Below are 21,145 nucleotides of genomic sequence, written 5' to 3'. Positions count from 1 at the left end.
TGAAGATAAATTAGAGACAAAACGTATCTGTGCTCATCGGCCATAAATATTACACAAGTTGGAAATCGCAAATTCAACAATGAGTGTTTTGGGAAGGAATCAGTGGCTAACTGAGTTCAAGACAACTGGGAACTTGCCCGAGAGATATGTATACCGTAGCTAAGAAAGTAATACTAAGTGTATGTTGAGAAGTATGTTGAGAAGTAAGCTGTTAATAGCCCATGTGCCTCACCCTAATAATTTGGTCTATTGTAAACACATCGCTCGTTGTTTCCCTATAACCTGTTTCAGAGAAATGTAATAATCGAATCTCGTAAGAGCTTTCATTGTCTGTTTATATGTAAGAACGGCCTGTCTGACGCTGTACATTTCAAACGTGCTGAACAAATGGTTATATTGACTACGTCTGTCGTCTCTCGCTCATTGTCTTAATCGAAAAGACGGATTGCCTCTTATCCGCTTGTCGTCCCATAGTTTGTACAGCTCAATTGTCAGTAGAAACCACATATCAGCCATATCAGCTATGCTTTTTTAAAAGGCACTGGATGAACTGTAGCAGTGGTAAGGTGTTGGGACTCTGCAGTTACGACAGATTTATGTAGGCCCTAACAGTTTGTGGTTACCGTTATAGTGCATGTATGGTTTTTAGTGTTGCGTTTTTTTTTTTTTTTTTTGCACCACCAAGATTTACATGCTAAAATCGCCACTGGAAATTTACACCTCACTGAAATTGCAATTCCCCGCATTCTCTCCACACACCAGGTGCCAATATGTTCATTCGCTGCGGGGCTCAAGGAGGCGGAGTTTTTATGCCAGGTCACACCCACTCCGCTAGGACTTCATGGTACTCGGAAAAACCTGAGGAGCGCAAGAGCCGGTCAGTGCTGTCAGTGTGCTGGTAAAATGAGCCATATCGAGACGCGACTCCCTCTCAAACATTTAACAAGACGACATCTTCAACGCGTCTAATCTTGTATTGCGAGTAACCACCGCTGGAGATTTCTAACCGTTTACTAGGCTACCTAACGTTGATCAATTGTTCCTTCTGTGCGTTGTGGCTGATTCTCTGTTGCGCTGGATCTGTCGTGTCAGAAGATGTGTGTGGAGAGCGATGGATGCGAGATAGAGGGCTGCAGCAGTTCTGATGAGGTGCACACTCTCTCGGGCAGCATGAGTCCTGGACTGAAATCCAACCCGGACCTCCATCCCTGCAAGCCCGGGCAGAAATTCCGAGCCGCGCTGCTTCGATGCCGGTCCCCGGCGGCTGCGGCTGGGATTCTCAGTTTTGGAAATGTTCTCAATTACATGGACAGATACACTGTGGCAGGTAAGAGCCCAACATTTGTCTCTGTAAATGCAATTATCACATCCAAATGAAGGACCATCGCGCAAGTGTGGAATTAGTTATTTATTGTATGTTTGTTTTCTTCTATACAGCCCATGTATAGTGCAATTAGAACACATAGGCTACATTAGCCTACTTTGTGTAAACCCTGCTCTTCCCAATGAGAGCAATCGAACAATGACTCGATTGCCCACGCGCAGTGGGCAGTCGTGGCTATTCACTGTACAAAGAAGCAACAATGTAGTCTCCATATTCAATATTGGCTATTCTCACATAGATCATTTATTGGCAGGATATGGTGAAAGGTGATTCAATCAAATATATCAGGTCCTTTTATTTGTGGGGTGTCAGGCAGGAAAGAGCAGGGGCCTTGAGATATTGATTGGCACTGTCTTAAATAATCGCACATAAATTAGGATCGCCGTGTGTCACTCGGGGAGGCTGCTGCGGTACGGTTGCTACTGTTCAGAGGATTTGAAGCGCTTTGGAATTAGGGGGGAGAAAAGACAAAAAGCACACTTTTATAATTACAAGGTTGTGTATATCGAAATAGATATCAAAATAAATATACAAAGAGGTGCACATAGCCTACCGTGTTTCTGATATGCTGAAAGTGTTTTAAACATTGCTGCATTTAATCAAAGTTATGAAAAATGTGTGTGTTTATTCATCCACTACTGTCACATCAGATGTGGGGAAGAAAATACTCTTCCTTGGAAATGTGAAGCACACTCTCTCTCCTAGAGTGTTGCCTTCCCTTTTGCATATGATAATGATTTCGCTGCTGGCACAAGAGACCAATCACAAGAGACCAATACTTTTGAAAAACATTTTTTTGAATAATTAACAAATCCTACTATGAGACTTTAAAGTGTTCCAGATTTCTATGAAATATTACCTTCAAGTTTGTTAGAATATGAATTAAATCAATGTCCTTCCAATTTTTTTAAATTAAGGATGTTGAAAAGCAGCTTTGCTCTGTGCCCCTGCTTGGGGCACAAATATTTGATTTGACAGCTCAGTCAATGAGACGCACATACACTTGGATATTCAAATGAGCTACAACATGGAGCCACTGGGGCTGCCTGCCCGAGCCCGGCTGCACCAAGTAAAATAATATGGATGGATTCAGGAGTTGGGAACGCACAATGGAACTACTAGGACACTATACTAGAACAGTAATAAATGCAGACTCATGTCTGTCCTTTGCGTTATCACTATATTCCTGATATTTTTGTTGTTGGCTACCTAACTTGCTAGTCGTGAAGCTACTTCTGCTACCTATATGAGTCAACAACAGCTAATTAGGTTTCCTCTGGACATATAACTTTTACCTACAAATAAGATTTAAAATGGATGGGAATCGTGAGATTGTTGGTGTGTGGAGGACCTGCTTCTTGTTTGCTTGCCAGCTAGCTAAGTTAGTCACGATAGCTAACGTTAGCAAACTGCTTGTAAATTGTCAGCAGGCCAACTTTTACAAACCACATAATTTGAAATAGAAGTGACTGGCGAGATGCAGTAGTTGTTTCATTGGCTCTGTCCTTTTTGCTAACACCAGCTGTGGCTTGCTTGGCTTGCTAGCTAGCATGCTTGTGTGAAGTGAGTGCACACTCCTGAGCCTGTATCTTCCCTATTCACGAGAAAGATCCTTCTCCCCACCAGAGAATTTGGAAAAAAGGAAAAAACTGCTGGACCAATCACATACGGGCCTGTCTTGGCCAAAGAGGATATCATGTTCCTTCCAAATTTAAAGCATTTAGTTTTTTTGTTTTACAGTTTGTTTCAAAAACAAGTTTGAGATGAGTGTTTTTTCTCTAATTTATGCTTTGGCCACAACTACAAGGAAAGTCAACAACATTAATTTGGTATGAGCAAACTGAATATGAGAATTTAAATATAAGATTTTCACTGGACAGTTACTTTAATCTAACCCTCCCTGCCTCTGGTTGGACCTACCACGTTTCCATAGAAGCCACACTGCAGTTAACCAATAATTTTTTTTGAGTGCTCCATTTAATTTTACGCATGATACACCTCCTTATAGTAAGTGCTGGAATACTACTTTGTGAAAGGATAGCCTATGCTGGATGCATATTACAATGAGCTGTCCAAAATAATGCATGCAATACTGTGACTCTAAGTTATTGAGGCGTAAAAGAAGATATTAACATAAATCTTGGGATGATTATCGGTCATTTTTTATTTTTTATGTCATTTTCAGTTTGCTAACGGCCAACTGATTATCGGGATGTCACTTAACAGTTTGCTAAGTGTCTTATTCTCATTGTTTTCATCAGTGACTAATAGAACATAATTCAAGTAATTAAAATGATCGAAATGAATGCGTCTCGCACTGGCTCTCCAAAATCCCCAAATTGAAGGTACATTTTTTAACATCATTATAATATCAGATGAAGTCTGAAGAATCCTTTATTTGTGGGAGTTTAATTTGTAGGCTGATAGCATTTTTGGCACAGCTATCCTCTCCATCTTATTATGTTGCAGATGTTTCCCGTGTACCTTTTCCGTGGACTATAGAAGCAGAGATGTCCCCCCCAATATAATAGAATATAGCAGACACAGTATAGCAGTGACGTGTTATATCACCATGTGGATTGTTAGATTCATTTTGACATGTTATGCATTAGTAATGAGGCTGTGATTATGTAATGTGTTATTTGTTACTGCAGATTGCTCGGTGTGCAAATGTTGTCCTCATATTGCGCAAAATCAATCACTGGACCTGCGCATTCTATTCCATAATGGAAGTGAAGGAGATGCCAATAAAATTCAGCTTTACACATCTCTTCCAAACCACGTGCTGGACTTTGTTAGTTGGTATGGAAGGGGCTAAACATACTGCCGCAGCAAGTAGAGCAGTCTGTTCATTGCGAGGAGGACATACAATAGTAGAGAGTGATATTGTGTATAGCCTACTGTAGAGTAAAGTACTGCACTGACTCTGCTCAAAAAAATGAAGGGAACACTAAAATAACACATTCTAGATCTGAATGAATGAAATATTCTTATTAAATACTTTTTTCTTTACATAGTTGAATGTGCTGACAACAAAATCACACAAAAATGATCAATGGAAATCAAATTTATCAACCCATGGAGGTCTGGATTTGGAGTGACACTCAAAATTAAAGTGGAAAACCACACTACAGGCTGTTCCAACTTTGATGTAATGTCCTTAAAACAAGTCAAAATGAGTCTCAGTAGTGTGTGTGGCCTCCACGTGCCTGTATGACCTCCCTACAACACCTGGGCATGCTCCTCCCAGACCTGGACTAAAGCATCCGCCAACTCCTGGACAGTCTGTGGTGCAACGTGGCGTTGGATGGAGCGAGACATGATGTCCCAGATGTGCTCAATTGGATTCAGGTCTGGGGAACCGGCAGGCCAGTCCATAGCATCAATGCCTTCCTCTTGCAGGAACTGCTGACACACCCCAGTCACATGAGGTCTAGCATTGCCTTGCATTAGGAGGATCCCAGGGCCAACCGCACTGAGGATCTCATCTCGGTACCTAATGGCAGTCAGGCTACCTCTGGCAAGCACATGGAGGGCTGTGCGGCCCCTCAAAGAAATGCCACCCCACACCATGACTGACCCATCGCCAAACCGGTCATGCTGGAGGATGTTGCAGGCAGCAGAACGTTCTCCACGGCGTCTCCAGACTCTGTCACGTCTGTCACGTGCTCAGTGTGAACCTGCTTTCATCTGTGAAGAGCACAGGGCGCCAGTGGCGGATTTGCCAATCTTGGTGTTCTCTGGCAAATGCCAAACGTCCTGCACGGCGTTGGGCTGTAAAGCACAACCCCCACCTGTGGACGTCGGGCCGTCATACCACCCTCATGGAGTCTGTTTCTGACCGTTTGAGCAGACACATGCACATTTGTGGCCTGCTGGAGGTCATTTTGCAGAGCTCTGGCAGTGCTCCTCCTGCTCCTCCTTGCACAAATGCGGAGGTAGCGGTCCTGCTGCTGGGTTGTTGCCCTCCTACGGCCTCCTCCACATCTCCTGATGTACTGGCCTGTCTCCTGGTAGCGCCTCCATGCTCTGGGCACTACGCTGACAGACACAGCAAACCTTCTTGCCACAGCTCGCATTGATGTTCCATCCTGGATGAGCTGCACTACCTGAGCCACTTGTGTGGGTTGTAGACTCCGTCTCATGCTACCACTAGAGTGAAAGCACCGCCAGCATTCAAAAGTGACCAACACATCAGCCAGGAAGCATAGGAACTGAGAAGTGGTCTGTGGTTGCCACCTGCAGAACCACTCCTTTATTGGGGGTGTCTATTGTCTATTGTCTATTCCATTTGCACAACAGCATGTTAAATTTATTGTCAATCAGTGTTGCTTCCTAAGTGGACAGTTTGATTTCACAGAAGTGTGAATGACTTGGAGTTACATTGTGTTGTTTAAGTGTTCCCTTTATTTTTTTGAGCAGTGTATATCATCCATATCATCTATTTTCTAATATATTTAGATATGAATTTGCATAATATTTAGTGTGTTTATATTCAAACACGTTCACATTTATTAGCCCAGGTATTTCAGTTGGCAACCAGTTCAGATGAAGGCTTATGCTTCACTGTGAACACATGTCTTCAAAGTGTACCAGATGGAGGGAGATTGTCAGTAGGTAGGTGTGAGTATGTAGGGCCTCTGTCAAAGGGTATATCATCAAATTCAGATTCACACAGAGGTGATCTCTTCTCAGTTGGGTTATAATTGTTTTAGAGGCAGTTCTGCCTTTGATTTGACCCTAGATAGATATCACCACTAGAGACAAACGACTAAGGCGAGCTTCTGAATGATCTATTCTCAATGGGAGAGATAGTTAGCTGAGGTAGCCTCTTCCTTCCCTGTGCCGAGAATGTGTTGATGTGCAGTTGCATATCTAATCTCAGCATATGTAAGCACCATCTAAACACAATGAAGATAGTTTGAAAATCCACATCCTTGTCAATCTTCTCTTAAGTGATAAAACATAGTTATAATACAATAACAATCGGTGAGTGAGCGGATCATCATAGCTGTTTTCTATTCACACCTCCCTCTCTTGCCCTTACAAAAAAGGTGTTTTTTATAATACAATAACAATCGGTGAGTGAGCGGATCATCATAGCTGTTTTCTATTCACACCTCCCTCTCTTGCCCTTACAAAAAAGGTGTTTTTTATAATACAATAACAATCGGTGAGTGAGCGGATCATCATAGCTGTTTTCTATTCACACCTCCCTCTCTTGCCCTTACAAAAAAGGTGTTTTTTATAATACAATAACAATCGGTGAGTGAGCGGATCATCATAGCTGTTTTCTATTCACACCTCCCTCTCTTGCCCTTACAAAAAAGGTGTTTTTTGATTAAAAGCTTCAAAAAGCATGCTCAAAGCCTCAAAGTCACTTCAAACCAAATGTTAGAGCAGCCCAAATACCATAACACGTTGCATATATATAATATTACACACCAATACAGCACTATGTGTACATTCAGAGAGTAGCTGGTGTCTATATTACAGTTCTACCAAATATTCATACCGCTGACAGACTTATGAGCTGTTTTGACTGCAACTAAGCATATATATATATATATAAGCTAATTTAGATTTTGTGCATGGTCGTACCTAGTTATAACCAGTCATAACCATTGGCAAGTTACATAAGGGGCTCCATCTCTGCAGGTGCACTGTGTATCTGGGCAAAATCACTGATACAAGTCCCCCTCCACCCTCTGGTGGTATGGAGAACTTGTTATTATGTCTCCAGAGAAGGGAAACCTTGATTTAAATAAAGGCCTTATCCATCAAGGTGTTTTTGGTTGGGGTCAAATGAACCCAAAGTACATTCTGATACAGAAACGCTAAACACTGATTTCAATTTTTTTAAAGAACAAGTTGATTGACAAAGTCATGAAAGTGGAACGTAATTTGAATAAACCACCTTTGGGCTAGGATAACAAATGACCCCAAGTTGGTAGTGAATGAGGTTTGAAGGAAAGATTCACCTATTTTGAATGAATTGTTTTTATGTCTCTCTAAACTATGTTTTATCGATTCATTTCACGTTTATCGGTCATTTCACGTTTTCATGTATCTGATCTGAAGTAATTACAATATAGTAATTAAACACTGGAATGGTAGAATGTGCAGAAGATGAATGTACAAGTAGCGATACTGGGGTGCAAAGGAGCAAGAGAAATAAATAAATAAATAAATATTGTATGGTGATGAGGTAGATTGGATGGGCTATTTACAGATGAGCTATGTACAGGTGCAGTGATCTGTGAGCTGCTCTGACAGCTGGTGCTTAAATCTAGTGAGGGAGGTAAGAGCTTTAGTGATTTTTGCAGTTCGTTCCAGTCATTGGTAGCAGAGAACTGGAATGAGAGTCGGCCAAAGGAGGAATTGACTTTGGGGGTGACCAGTGAGATATACCTGCTGGAACGCGTGCTACGGGTGGGTGCTGCTATGGTGACCAGTGAGCTGAGATAAGGTGGGGCTTTACCTAGCAGAGACTTGTAGATGACCTGGGGCCTGTGGGTTTGGCGACGAGTATGAAGCGAGGGCCAGCCAACGAGAGCATTCAGGTTGCAGTTGTGGGTAGTATATGGGGCTTTGGTGACAAAATGGATGGCACTGTGATAGACTGCATCCAATTTGTTGAGTAGAGTGTTGGAGGCTATTTTGTAAATGACATCGCCGAAGTCTAGGTTTTTGTGATGCAAAACTTTCTTTAACCTCACAATGTCAATTTGTTTTTACATCGCATTGTTGAATCAGTTTACATGAATTCCAGCAAACACATTTTCAAAAACATGATTTAAATCCCTTTTAGTCCTGTGTATTACATGTAACAAAAACCAATGGACAGTTAACAATAACAGAAGCTAAAAATAGCTAGCTAGGAGCTAGCTAACAGTTAGAAATTAGCATACGGCCATTAGATAAACATTTCATAAAAAGTAACCTTCTAAACCATTAGCGTGGTTCATATGTACTAATGCAAATACACTCAATATGTGCCCTCATTTGTAAAGAGTGTGAACCTGCAATTCTACATGTGAAATTGAAGTTTTGAGGTGTGGAGATTTCTTACATGTGAAACTGCAAATGTGATTTTCATGACAAACACTTCATTAATGGACTGGAAAACATCTCAATTTGGCTTTTGTGACTTCCTCCATCATGTGCATCTAGTCGTTGTGGTTTCAGTGCTGTAGAGAATATAATGATTAGCGAGGTGAATATCAAACAATTTAATTTTCTTCCCAGATACTACAGTATATTGTAGATGAATACTGGAGAAGCACTTCTAGTGCTGTGACAGGAGCAGGAGAGAGATGGATAGAGGGAGGGAAGGAGAAGAGAGAGAGATGGAGGGAAGGGGCTGCAGGCAGATTTCAGCACTAACCAACCCTTGTGAGGGAAGCTGCATTGGTGAGTGCAGCATGTGGTGCAGAGGGAGTCTCCTCTCCATTGAGTGCATGTGCTGCAGAGGGAGAGGGGTTCCTTTCACTGCCACTGCACCTGACCACTGCCTGATGTATTATACATGTGCACAAGACCCCCGGAGAGAGAGGCAGGGAGAAGAGGGGGAGCAAGGAGGGAAGCAGGGGAGCAGGATGCAGACTGGATGCAGACAGGATGCAGTGACCTGGCTGGACTGATTTACTGAACACAACAGAAACTTATACTCTCTCCACCTTTACCTAAATTGACCACCTCCGAAGTTCCTCTCCTCTCCTGCTGTATTCTGACAGAGATGGTTGATGGTGTTGGTGTTAGGTCAATTAGTGTGGGCTGTACATCTTCGGTGCTGGTAGTAAAGTGTTCAGGGGGAGGGGTGCTGTGGTTAATGTTGTGTGGTTCACTCCCTATATGCCTCCACCCTCTCTCCACAGCATCTCTCGCTCTCTTTTGCCATTGTATGATGGATCAGTACAACAGCCTTGGAAACGGGGGACAAGATGACCATTATTTTCCAGTCGCCCTCTTTCACTCCCTTCCTCTCACTTCCTCCACTCCCTTCCTTTTCCCTCAATATATCCCTCCCTTAATCCCCCTATCCTCATGTCAGGTGCCCATTGTACTGTATCCCCCCCCATACACACACACACTCAGGGTTTTCCCCTCATTTCAAGTGTGGCTGTGCGAGGGAGGGGCTGACTGCAGTATAGTGGTAGCTGAGTGGTGAGGTGTCAAAGGAGAGTGGACACAGAGCAGAATGCAGGCTGCGTTTAGCCATAGCTTCCTCCTGCCTGCCCCTCCATCAAAAGGTCCTTGTGCTTCCAGCCATTACATTACTGTAGTGGGCTCTCTGTTGTTTCATCACTGCTGCATTGTCTCAGGCTGACAGAGGGCTGCCTGGCGCCTGCCACCCATCACATCGCCTGATTCTCCTCTTTCTGCATCAATGATCAGAAAATGACAGACACACACACACGCACGCACACACACACATCATGTACAGTTTCAGTCAAAGTCACATGTATGTACAAAAACAAACACAGTAAGCAAACTGCTATTCATTATATACCTCTTGCCAACATGAACAGAAGACAGAAAACTACTGCTTTTGTTGATTGCTGTTGCCAGATGTTCTCTACTGGATTTGATTGAGTAATTTAACAAAGTCATGTCATTTACTGCCAATATTCTTTATAGAAGCCGTTTCAACCCAATGTGGCCATTTAACAAGGATCGACAGCCCTGGAACAGCACAATTAGAACGAATGGAACGGTTACGTTTTAAAAAGGAATTTCTAGATCTGAATACTACTGGTCCATATCTGCAATGAAAAGCTCATTTACATAGGCTTACTGAACCGACAGAAAACAACACACCTTCTCATGGGAATTTTAGATGTCCCAGCCTCATAAAATTAGATTCTAATTATAATAATAATATAAAACACTCTTAATACCCTGGACAAACATTTGAGTCCACCGGAATCACCAAACACATCCATCCATCCAATCAATTCAAATTTAGACCATGCAACATAAAAAAATACTCCCTAAAATGCGTATAATATAACTGTATTATATTATATACAGTATATGCTTCTAATATCTGTTTCCCTCTGTTCTTGTTAATGCGCTGTAATTTCCCACTGCTCTGTGTTTAATTGAAATACATGCTGGGAACTAGAGAGAGTGCTGCGGAGTACACAGGGTCGTGTCCCTAATGACACTATTCCCTACATAGTGCACCCTACATATGGGCCCTGGTCAAAATGTATGCACTATATAGGGAATATGGTGCCATTTGGGACACAGAAACAGTTATAATTTCTGTGACCTCCACTATTTGCTCTCCCGGCTATCTGTCTTGGTAAACAGACACATTGGTCGGTTATGGTAATCTGTTTTCAGTCAGGCAGAGCGAAGAGCCAAACCCACGTGTGATGTAGAAATGCTCAAAGGCCCGGGCCTGCCATGTGTCTGCGGCTGCATCTGAAAAATGTACTAGCCGTCAAATCCTTGCCTCCTACGTCCTTACTACCTCAATTCCTCTCAATGCAAATTGGAGGAGGAGGTCTGACGGAGGGATTTGACAGCTAGTAACATTTTCAGACACACCCTGTCTCACTGTGAGGTGGTGGAGAGGTGGAGGGTGCCAGCTGAGCCTGCCAACTAACCCTGTTGCCTTCTAGGCTGTGAGGCCTCAGCTGTTTTGGTAAGTTCTGGGTCGTCTATGTCTTTCTCTCAGCCGTAACTCAAACAGACCGACGAGCAACAGCGCCCGTCTCGCTCTGGAGGCCCCGGGTCATGCCATGACGGTTTGGGTGTTGTTGGGTAAAAACACAGCAGTCTGTGATGTGTGTGTGTGTGGTTGATTTCTTAGCCTGTGATGTGGTTGTTCCCTTCCTACTCTATTTATAGAGGGCTGTGATCAAAAGTAAGGCACTATACGTAGGGCACTACAAAGGTAAAAGGGTTCTATTTGGGATGCAACCTGTGGTTGATTGCTCTGTTCTGTAAATCAGAGTTAGTTGATTTGTGATCTAGAACACACTGTCACTGAGTTATCATTCTAAATACAACAGGACTATTAGTGAGAAGGAGATTGGAGTGGAGGAATCTAGGGTTGTGTCCCAAATGGCACCCTATTCCTACTACTTTAGCGCACTACCAAAAAAAGGGGACTTTGTAGAGACTAGAGTGCCCTTTGGGATCTATCCCTTGAGAGTAAGAGCCAGATGAGTTACGATGGCCAGTCTAGGGTCACTCTGTACAGTCTGTCCAGAGTTTATGGGTCCTGATGGAGCCATTCTACTGGAGCACCAGACGTTTGTATGCTTCTTGGTTTTTAGGAGACTAGGATTTAGAGTGCTCTCTGAGAGTGTAGGACCCATTTAAATTAGATTTAATTTGCTGTCGTTGCTCTCAACGCTCTCAGACACAGAATCATAGCGGTGGTCTTTCCTCTATTCCCCTAGCAGACAGTCCAAGCTCCCCAGCAGATTATGATAAAGACTGGATTAGCTGTTTAGGGGAATATGGGGGTCCAGGCGGGGGAGGGGGGCAGACGGCTGGGCTGCACTTAAACTTATTTGAAAGATGTGTGTGTCACCCCCCTGTAGCCATTTAGATGCTCTGTCCTCACCCCAAACCCAGCCAGGTTGGAGGGGCCTTAGAACAGCCTAATCTGGTTTCGGCAGATGAGGGGTAGAGGCCAGAGCAATAGATTATTAGTGTTTTTCTCAAGGCATCGGGGTTCTATTTTGTCTCAGTCAAACTGTTAATTAGGGGCTTGTGATGATGGGGGATAATCTAGCACCTTGAAGGACCCCCTGGAGACTTAAATAATGCCCCAGTCCAGTATCATCAGACTTCGCAGGAAGGCTGCAGGGGAGAGGGGTTGACTGGAGAGGAAGAGCTCAAGATCAGGATACACACACACACACACACACACACACACACAGATTCAATTGGGCCAGTGCCGGCCAGGGCTGTTCAACGGCACCTGTGATCCAAACGAGAGCCAGTACTGGGCTGAGCCCCAGTACCTTTGGTTATGCAAATTTAGCCTACAGGGCAATTCCATGTTAGCGGAATTATGCTTTGATTTCAAAGTTTACCAAACCATACAAGTCTATGCACAATAAATACTTTAAAACATTTTCACTGAAACATTTACAAAAGCTATTGGAAGAACTGTGCAGATACAAACTTTGGTAATACAAATGTTTAACCAAAAACGGTTAAATATTTGCTCCGATTTGAAGGTGCTAAACATAGGATTTGTTATAATCTTTGCATTGTAATTTCAGAATATGTCCATGATATATCTGCAGTGATGGTGGAATGACCCACTAGTGTTGTGATTGGGTGTGATAGTCACCTATTGATTTCTCTCTCCGGAGCGGAATCTGTTGTCAAAATGGGAAAGCTGTTCTGAATTTGTAGCTGTGTTATCTAGTGGAAATAGCTCTCATTTCCTGGTGGCAAAATTTTTACACTGTTCGCTCAATTTCAGATTATGTAAGAAAATAAGCACTGAATAGTGTAGGAAAGGTACCATCCAAATCGGTGTGAAATATCTTTTCAATAACACAAAATATTGTTTTTACAGCTTTTTGAAGCAGGTGGACCAAAACCAAAAGTACCAGTTTTGGTCTGCCAGCTTCAAATAGAGTAGCTGTAAAAACTATATTATTTGTTATTGAAAATATATTTCCAGCGATGTTCATGGTACAATGATTGCCTACAGTAAATTACAATGCAAATATTCTAAAAAATCATGTGTAGCACCTTTTACGATTCAAAGATGTCTGCAGAAACAATGGGGTTTCAGCTATGACCTGGCACCTTGAGTTTGAAATCAATCTCTTTTGGTTATTGAACTACAGTAAGTGAAGTGGATTTACACCCTGTAACGGAATTACGGTGCCGAAATTACATCATGGGTCCCTGATCTATACTAAACAGCAGTGTTGTAGTACTCGAGTCCGGTCATGAGACCACATATTGAGTGTCTTGGCCTTGTCTCGGTGTATGATATATTTTTACTCGGTCTTGACTCGGTTTCGGATAATGACTTGGTCTCCCGTTCAGTCAGTGCATACAAATCGCCAGGCTAAATATCCACACTACTTTCATGAGACATTTATTTCTTATCTCCTATTGAGACTTGGGCTTCCTACTTTACTGGTAACATTACTGTCCTTTACTGTCACTGAAAAATATCATCAAACTTTGTCGCACTCATCAGCATTTCCTTGTGGGGGAAATTGTTTCAAAGGTGCGCCCTCACTATTAGTAAGGGGAAACCAGGGGAAGTTGTAAATTATTTGATCTTTTTTATCTATTATAGACCTGTTTGGGTTAGCTATCATTTGTAGAGTAGCTCTCTATTGCCCTCAGCATGCATTTTTTCACCATTCTGAATGTCTAAAGAATCCATACGTGAATGTTCTTCTGAAATATGAACACAGATCCTTTTGAACTCTTTATGGTGGCGATTTGACACAATTACAATCATGGTCTTGAACTGGACTCAAATTTTTCCGGTCACAGTCTTGACTCGGTCTCGGACACCTTGGTGTTAACTCGGTCTCGCATATTGTACTGTACTCTACTGCGCTCTACTCACTGTACTAATCAAATTTGTGAAATATGTCTATGATAGGTTCAGATTTGGAAGTTAACATGAAGGCCAGGGTGGACTGACCAAATTTCAACTCCTTTTCAACGTCCATGGACGTCCGGTGTTAGTCAGTGCTCAGTCTGTGAGGATGCTGGTTACAGTAGATGTTCCAAAGGTCAGCATCAGTGGCCTATAGGCTATGTGTGGAAGCCAGTTGATGCTAAATGTGTTTATGTTAATTAACGGTCAATTACCGTGCGACCGGCAGTTATTTGCTTGACAATCACCAGCTGACACAATTTTGTGACCGCCGCAGCCCTAGGAAGAACATATGTATCTTTGTAGTGACTGGGTGTATTGATACAACATCTAAAGTGTAATTAATACATTTCACCATGCTAAAAGGGATATGCATCCTTTTTTTAAATCTACCTACCAGTAGGTGCCTTGGTCTTTGTGGTTAAATCTGTGTTTGATATTCATTGCTCGAGTGAGGGACTTTACAGATAATAGTATGTACAAGGATGATGTAGCCATTCAAAAATCATGTTAAACACTATTAGTGCACACAGAGAGAGTCCTTGCAACTTATTATGTGACTTGTTAAGCAAATGTTTACTCCTGAACTTATTTAGGTTTGCCATAACAAAGGTTTTGAATATTTATTGATTTAAGACATTTCAGCTTTTCATGTTTGATTAATTTGTCAAAATGTAGATTTTTTTTCTTCCATTTTGACATTATGGGGTGTTGTGTGTAGGCCAGTGACACAAAAAATCTAAATTTAATCAATTTTAAATTCAGACTGTAACACAACAAAATGTGGAAAAAGTCAAGGGGTGTGAATACTTTCTGAAGGCACTGTATGCTGCTATGAACTTCACTTGTTGGTGCTCATGAAAAAACATTTTGTGTAGGAGTATATGTAGAATTGCACGTAGAATTTTTTTTACCTGGACCCTACTAAAACCTGTGCCTCGTGTGGAGCCTAAATCCTAGAAATACCTCTGCTCTACTCTATGCCACTACGAAAATGCAATTATAGATCCATGTCCAACTCTCCCATCTTCCCCACCCATCCCGGCTCACCCCTGGTGTAGGGCTGCCTCACCTCTCAAATCTCAATTTTACCCCGCCACATTTAGATAACCTGTTTATGACACTGTCTAATTGGTCTAAGAGATGGCCAGCCATTTTGTGAGGGTGATCCATTCAGGGGAGTTGGGACAGCCACAGGGGACTGGGTGAACCAGTCTGACAGGCTCTGCTTCTTCCTGCCTGGCCACCCCTGGAGTTGCTGGTTAGACCCCTGTGACTGTGGCTGCTGGCTGGTTCTCAGTGGCTGGTCCTCACTGACCCAGCTGTCAGTAGAGACTACAGTAGCCTGGGCTGTGGCAACATACTGTTACTGTACTGTAAGTCTACTGTATTTCTTGCTCTCTGTCTGTCTCTTCTCTCTATTCTCTCCCCTCTCTCTCTCAATTCAATTTCAATTTAAGGGTTTTTATTGGAATAGAAAACATGTTTACATTGCCAAAGCAAGTGAAATAGATAATAAACAAAAGTGAAATAAACAATAAAAAATTAACAGTAAACATTACACTCACAAAAGTTACAAAACAATAAAGACATTTAAAATGTCGTATTATGTATATTTACAGTGTTGTAATGGTGTGCAAATAGTTAAAGTACAAAAGGGAAAATAAATCAACATAAATATAGGTTGTATTTACAATGGTGTTTGTTCTTCACTGGTTGCCCTTGTGGCAACAGGTCACAAATCGTTCTGCTGTGATGGCACACTGATATTTCATCCAATAGATATGGGAGTTTATCAAAATTGGATTTGTTTTCAAATTCTTTGTAGGTCTGTGTAATCTGTGGGAAATATGTTTCTCTAATATGGTCATACATTTGGCAGGAGGTTAGGATGTGCATCTTTTGGGTCAGGTATTCTGCCACTGTGTACTGTCTGTTTAGGGACAAATAGCATTCTAGTTTGCTCTGTTTTTTTGGAAATTCTTTCCAAGTTTGTCAAGTAATTATCTTTTTGTTTTCTCATGATTTGGCTGGGTCTAATTGTGTTGCTGCCCTGGGGCTCTGTGGGGTCTGTTTGTGAACAGAGCCCCGGGACCAGCTTGATTAGGGGGCTCTCCACCAGGTTCATTTCTCTGTAGGTGATGGCTTTGTTATGGAAGGTTTGGGAATCGCTTCCTTTTAAGTGGTTGTAGAATTTATCGTCTCTTTTCTGGATTTTGATAATTTGCCGGTATTCTGCTCTGCATGCATTATTTGGTGTTTTACGTTGTTACACGGAGGTTAGTTTTGCAGAATTCTTAATGCAGTCTCAATTTGGTGTTTGTCCCATTTTGTGAAATATTGGTTGGTGAGCGGATCCCAGACTTCACAACCATAAAGGGCAATGGGTTCCATAACTTATTCAAGTATTTTTTTTGCCAGATTCTAATTGTTATGTCGAATTTGATGTTCCTTTTGATGGCATTGAAGGCCTTTGTGGAAGTTACCTGTGGCGCTGATTAGGCCGAGATATGTATATTGTTTTTGTGTGCTCTAGTGCAATGGTGTCTAGATGGAATTTGTATTTGTGGTCCTGGCATCTGGACCTTTTTTGGAACACTATTATTTTTGTCTTTGAGATTTACTGTCAGGGCCCAGGTCTAACAGAGTCTGTGCAGAAGATCTAGGTGCTGCTGTAGACCCTCCTTGGTTGGGGACAGAAGCACCAGGTCATCAGCAAAAACAGTAGACATTTGACTTCAGATTCTAGTAGGATGAGACCGGATGCTGCAGACTGTTCTAGTGCCGTTACCAATTAGTTGATAAATATGTTGAAGAGGTTGGGGCTTAAGCTGCATCCCTGTCTCACCCCACAGCCCTGTGGAAAGAAATGTGTGTTTGTTTTTGCCTATTTTACACTCGCGATCTTGTTGTTTGTATACATGGATTCTATAATGTCATATGTTTTTCCCCCAACACCACTTTCCATCAATTTGTATAGCAGACCCTCATGCCAAATTGAATCGAAAGCTTTTTTTAATCAACATGAGAAGCATGAGAAGACTTTGTTTTTGTTTGTTTGTTTGTCAATTAGGGTGTGCAGGGGGAATACATGATCTGTCGTACGCTAATTTGGTAAAAAGCCAATTTGACATTTCCTCAGGACATTGTTTTCGCTGAGGAAATGTACGAGTCTGCTGTTAATGATAATGCAGAGGATTTTCCCAAGGTTGCTGTTGACGCATATCCCCGGTAGTTATTGGGGTCAAATTTGTCTTCACTTTTGTGGATTGGGGTGATCAGTCCTTGGTTCCAAATATTCGGAAAGATGCCAGAGCTGAGGATGATGTTAAAGAGTTTAAGTGTAGCCAATTGGAATTTGTGGTCTGTATATATTATCATTTAATTTAGGATGCCATCAACCCCACAGGCCTTTTTTTGGTTGGAGGGTTTGTATTTTGTGCTGTAGTTCATTCAATATAATTGGAGAATCCAGTGGGTTCTGGTCGTCTTTATTAATAGTTGATTTAAATATTTGTATTTGATCATGTATATGATTTTGCTTTTTGTTCTTCGTTATAGAGCCAAAAGGATTGGAGAAGTGGTTAACCATACATATCCATTTTGGATAGATAACTCTTCGTGTTGTTGTTTTCCAATTTTCCCAGAAGTGGTTAGATTCTATGGATTCTTCAATTACATTCAGCTGATTTCTGATGTGCTGCTCCCTTTTCCGTAGTGTATTTCTCTATTGTTTTAGTGATTCACCATAGTGATGGCGTAGGCTCAGGTTTTCCCGGTCTCTATGTTTCCGTAGTGTATTTCTCTATTGTTTTAGTGATTCACCATAGTGATGGCGTAGGCTCAGGTTTTCCCGGTCTCTATGTTTCCGTAGTGTATTTCTCTATTGTTTTAGTGATTCACCATAGTGATGGCGTAGGCTCAGGTTTTCCCGGTCTCTATGTTTCCGTAGTGTATTTCTCTATTGTTTTAGTGATTCACCATAGTGATGGCGTAGGCTCAGGTTTTCCCGGTCTCTATGTTTCCGTAGTGTATTTCTCTATTGTTTTAGTGATTCACCATAGAGATGGCGTAGGCTCAGGTTTTCTGGGTCTCTATGTTTCCGTAGTGTATTTCTCTATTGTTTTAGTGATTCACCATAGTGCTGGCGTAGGCTCAGGTTTTCTGGGTCTCTATGTTTCCGTAGTGTATTTCTCTATTGTTTTAGTGATTCACCATAGTGATGGCGTAGGCTCAGGTTTTCCCGGTCTCTATGTTTCCGTAGTGTATTTCTCTATTGTTTTAGTGATTCACCATAGTGATGGCGTAGGCTCAGGTTTTCCCGGTCTCTATGTTTCCGTAGTGTATTTCTCTATTGTTTTAGTGATTCACCATAGTGATGGCGTAGGCTCAGGTTTTCCCGGTCTCTATGTTTCCGTAGTGTATTTCTCTATTGTTTTAGTGATTCACCATAGTGATGGCGTAGGCTCAGGTTTTCCCGGTCTCTATGTTTCCGTAGTGTATTTCTCTATTGTTTTAGTGATTCACCATAGTGATGGCGTAGGCTCAGGTTTTCTGGGTCTCTATGTTTCCGTAGTGTATTTCTCTATTGTTTTAGTGATTCACCATAGTGATGGCGTAGGCTCAGGTTTTCCCGGTCTCTATGTTTCCGTAGTGTATTTCTCTATTGTTTTAGTGATTCACCATAGTGATGGCGTAGGCTCAGGTTTTCTGGGTCTCTATGTTTCCGTAGTGTATTTCTCTATTGTTTTAGTGATTCACCATAGTGATGGCGTAGGCTCAGGTTTTCCCGGTCTCTATGTTTCCGTAGTGTATTTCTCTATTGTTTTAGTGATTCACCATAGTGATGGCGTAGGCTCAGGTTTTCTGGGTCTCTATGTTTTTGGTTGGATAGGTTTCTCAATTTCTTCTTAGGTTTTGCATTCTTCATCAAACCATTTGTCATTGTTGTTATCTGTCTTTGGTTGTCTGCTTGAAATTTTTAGATTTGATAGGGAAACTGAGAGGTCAAATATACTGTTTAGGTTTTCTACTGCCAAGTTTACACATCACAGTGAAACCTTTTGTCCAGGACATTGTCTAGAAGGGATTTGTTGTTTCCTATTTTTTGTGGGGTAGATTTCCAAACAATTTGCCTTCAGTCTATAGCATTTCTTAATATTATTAAATTCCTTTGGCTTTGATGCCTCATTATTATAGTGTTCACATGTTCAAGTAGAGTGTGATTTTGCTGTAATCTGATAGGGGTGTCAGTGGACTGACTGTGAACACTCTAAAATACTCTGGGTTGAGGTCAGTGATAAAGTAGTCTACAATACTACTGCACAGAGATGAGCTATAGGTGCATCTACCATAGGAGTCCCCTCAAAGCCTACCATTGACTACGTACATACCCAGCATCCAACAGAGCTACAGGAGTTTTTGTTGGTTATGTTGTCGTAGTTGTGTCTAGGGGGCATATGGAGTATGGAATGTTGGTCCCCATGTGTGCTGATGGTGTCGGGTTCTTGTCCAGTTCTGGCATTTAGGTCGCCACAGACTAGTACATGTCCCTGAGCCTAGAAATAGTTTATCTCCCCCTCGAGGATGGAGAAGCTGTTATCGTTATGGGGTATGGGGATCAAATTGGGGGGAATATAGGTAGCACAGTAGTTTATTCTTTCTCTGTTGAGATCATTTCCTTTTTAATTTCTAGCCAGATGTAAAATGTTCCTATTTTGACTAATTTAATAAAGTGGGTTAGGTCTGCTCTATACCAAATTAGCATACCCCCTGAGTCTCTTCCCTGTTTCACACCTGGTAGTTTGGTGGATGGGACTACCAGCTCTCTGTCACCTAGAGGGCAACCATCTCCTTTATACCATGTTTCTTGTAGGATGACAATGTCTGTATTTCCAATTTCTTTGATGAAGTCTGGGTTCCTGCTCTTTAGGGCAAAGGCAGATGACCTCAGACCTTGTATATTCCAGGATGAGATAGTGAAAGCTTTGTGTTCCATAGTGTCTAGTGTTGTTTTTGTGTGGTTTAGGCCCGGACCATCACAGTAGGTGTGAGCAGAGCATGTTGAGCATCTGATACATACCTCTAAGGTCACAGAATGGGGCTTGGGCGGGTGTAACAGTTGGGGTTGGGCCTGTTGCTCTGCTCACAGCCTGGGCATATGTCCTGCTGTCATGTTGAGGTCCTTGCCGTAGGGGCGGGGGCATGGGTTGGGCAGAAGGGGCATAGGTCTGATATGGTGGCCTATATAGGGTCTGGCCAGGGTTTGCTCCGGGTGATCTTAGCTGGTTGGGGTGTGGCTGGTGATGCTGTGTTCTGGGTGTAGGTCCTCTTGTTGTGGATTATCTTGGTGCAGGTCATTCGGGGGGGGGGGGGGGGGGTCTGGGCGAGACACCCTCCCAGACATAGCTGCGGGGTGTCCGTTGCTCTGTTACTCCTGTGTGTGTCCATCTCCATTTAGCATGGCCAAATGATCCACCATTTTAAAACTCCTCAGAGAGATTACAAAGAGAACACATAACATGATGTAGCTCTGTAGGTGCCTGTCAGTTACACTACATTTGGATAGTCCAAATCCTAAGCATAGAAAAAGTAGGTGGAACCACGTAACTATTTCAGTGCCATACAACTTAAAATGGAGGATGTTTTTTGTGACATTTTCCCATATGAGGATCCTAATATGTTATTTCAGATTTCCTCTATAGACAGTCACAGAGAACCCAAAGTGTCAAAGTCTGGTATCTCTGAAGAAGCCTTGTTCAAATTGGACGTCATGCTACTAAATTAAAGTTTGGGGGTAGGCCTCCCCGCCTCCGCCCGACTCCGCCACATCAGACTTGGCTGTTGTCTGTCGTCTCCCTCCTGTCCTCCTCTCTCCTTCCCTCCCTTTTTATAGTGTTCACATTAAAGGCTCCCAAACAACAACAGAAGCATTAAAGAGATGGAAAAAAGCTCTAGTAATTTTGTTTATAGACTTGTCTCTCTCTCTCTCTCTCTTTCTCTCTCCACAGTGGTTTTTTCCATCTGCTTGGTACTGGGAGTGGCTCGGCTCTCAGAGTTGGTCTAAGAGTAAGAAAAGCCACACTGTACATCACCATTATATGGGATATAGTCTCTCGTGACAGACTTTACTGTGTGAAACACTATTTATACAT

At 42.2% G+C, this 21,145-nt stretch overlaps 1 protein-coding gene across 2 annotated transcripts in view; it reads left to right on the top strand.

Moving 5' to 3' along the window:
- The first annotated feature begins 824 nt into the window (after window positions 1-824).
- spns2 (SPNS lysolipid transporter 2, sphingosine-1-phosphate) overlaps window positions 825-21,145 on the top strand; it is a 145,564-nt gene continuing 125,243 nt past the window's right edge. Inside the window, exon 1 of one of the 2 annotated variants that reach the window (XM_020465126.2) lies at window positions 825-1,327. In XM_020465126.2, coding sequence (XP_020320715.1) covers window positions 1,096-1,327 — 232 coding nt within the window. In that variant the 5' untranslated portion in view covers window positions 825-1,095. The remainder of the gene's footprint in view (window positions 1,328-21,145) is intronic. The other variant, XM_020465127.2, reaches the window with a different exon arrangement.

The sequence above is a fragment of the Oncorhynchus kisutch genome, linkage group LG28 (genome assembly GCF_002021735.2).
Source record: "Oncorhynchus kisutch isolate 150728-3 linkage group LG28, Okis_V2, whole genome shotgun sequence".
Taxonomy (NCBI): Eukaryota; Metazoa; Chordata; class Actinopteri; order Salmoniformes; family Salmonidae; genus Oncorhynchus; species Oncorhynchus kisutch.
Note: the sequence above shows the minus strand (reverse complement) of the source record. Positions and strands in the feature narration are given on the sequence as shown.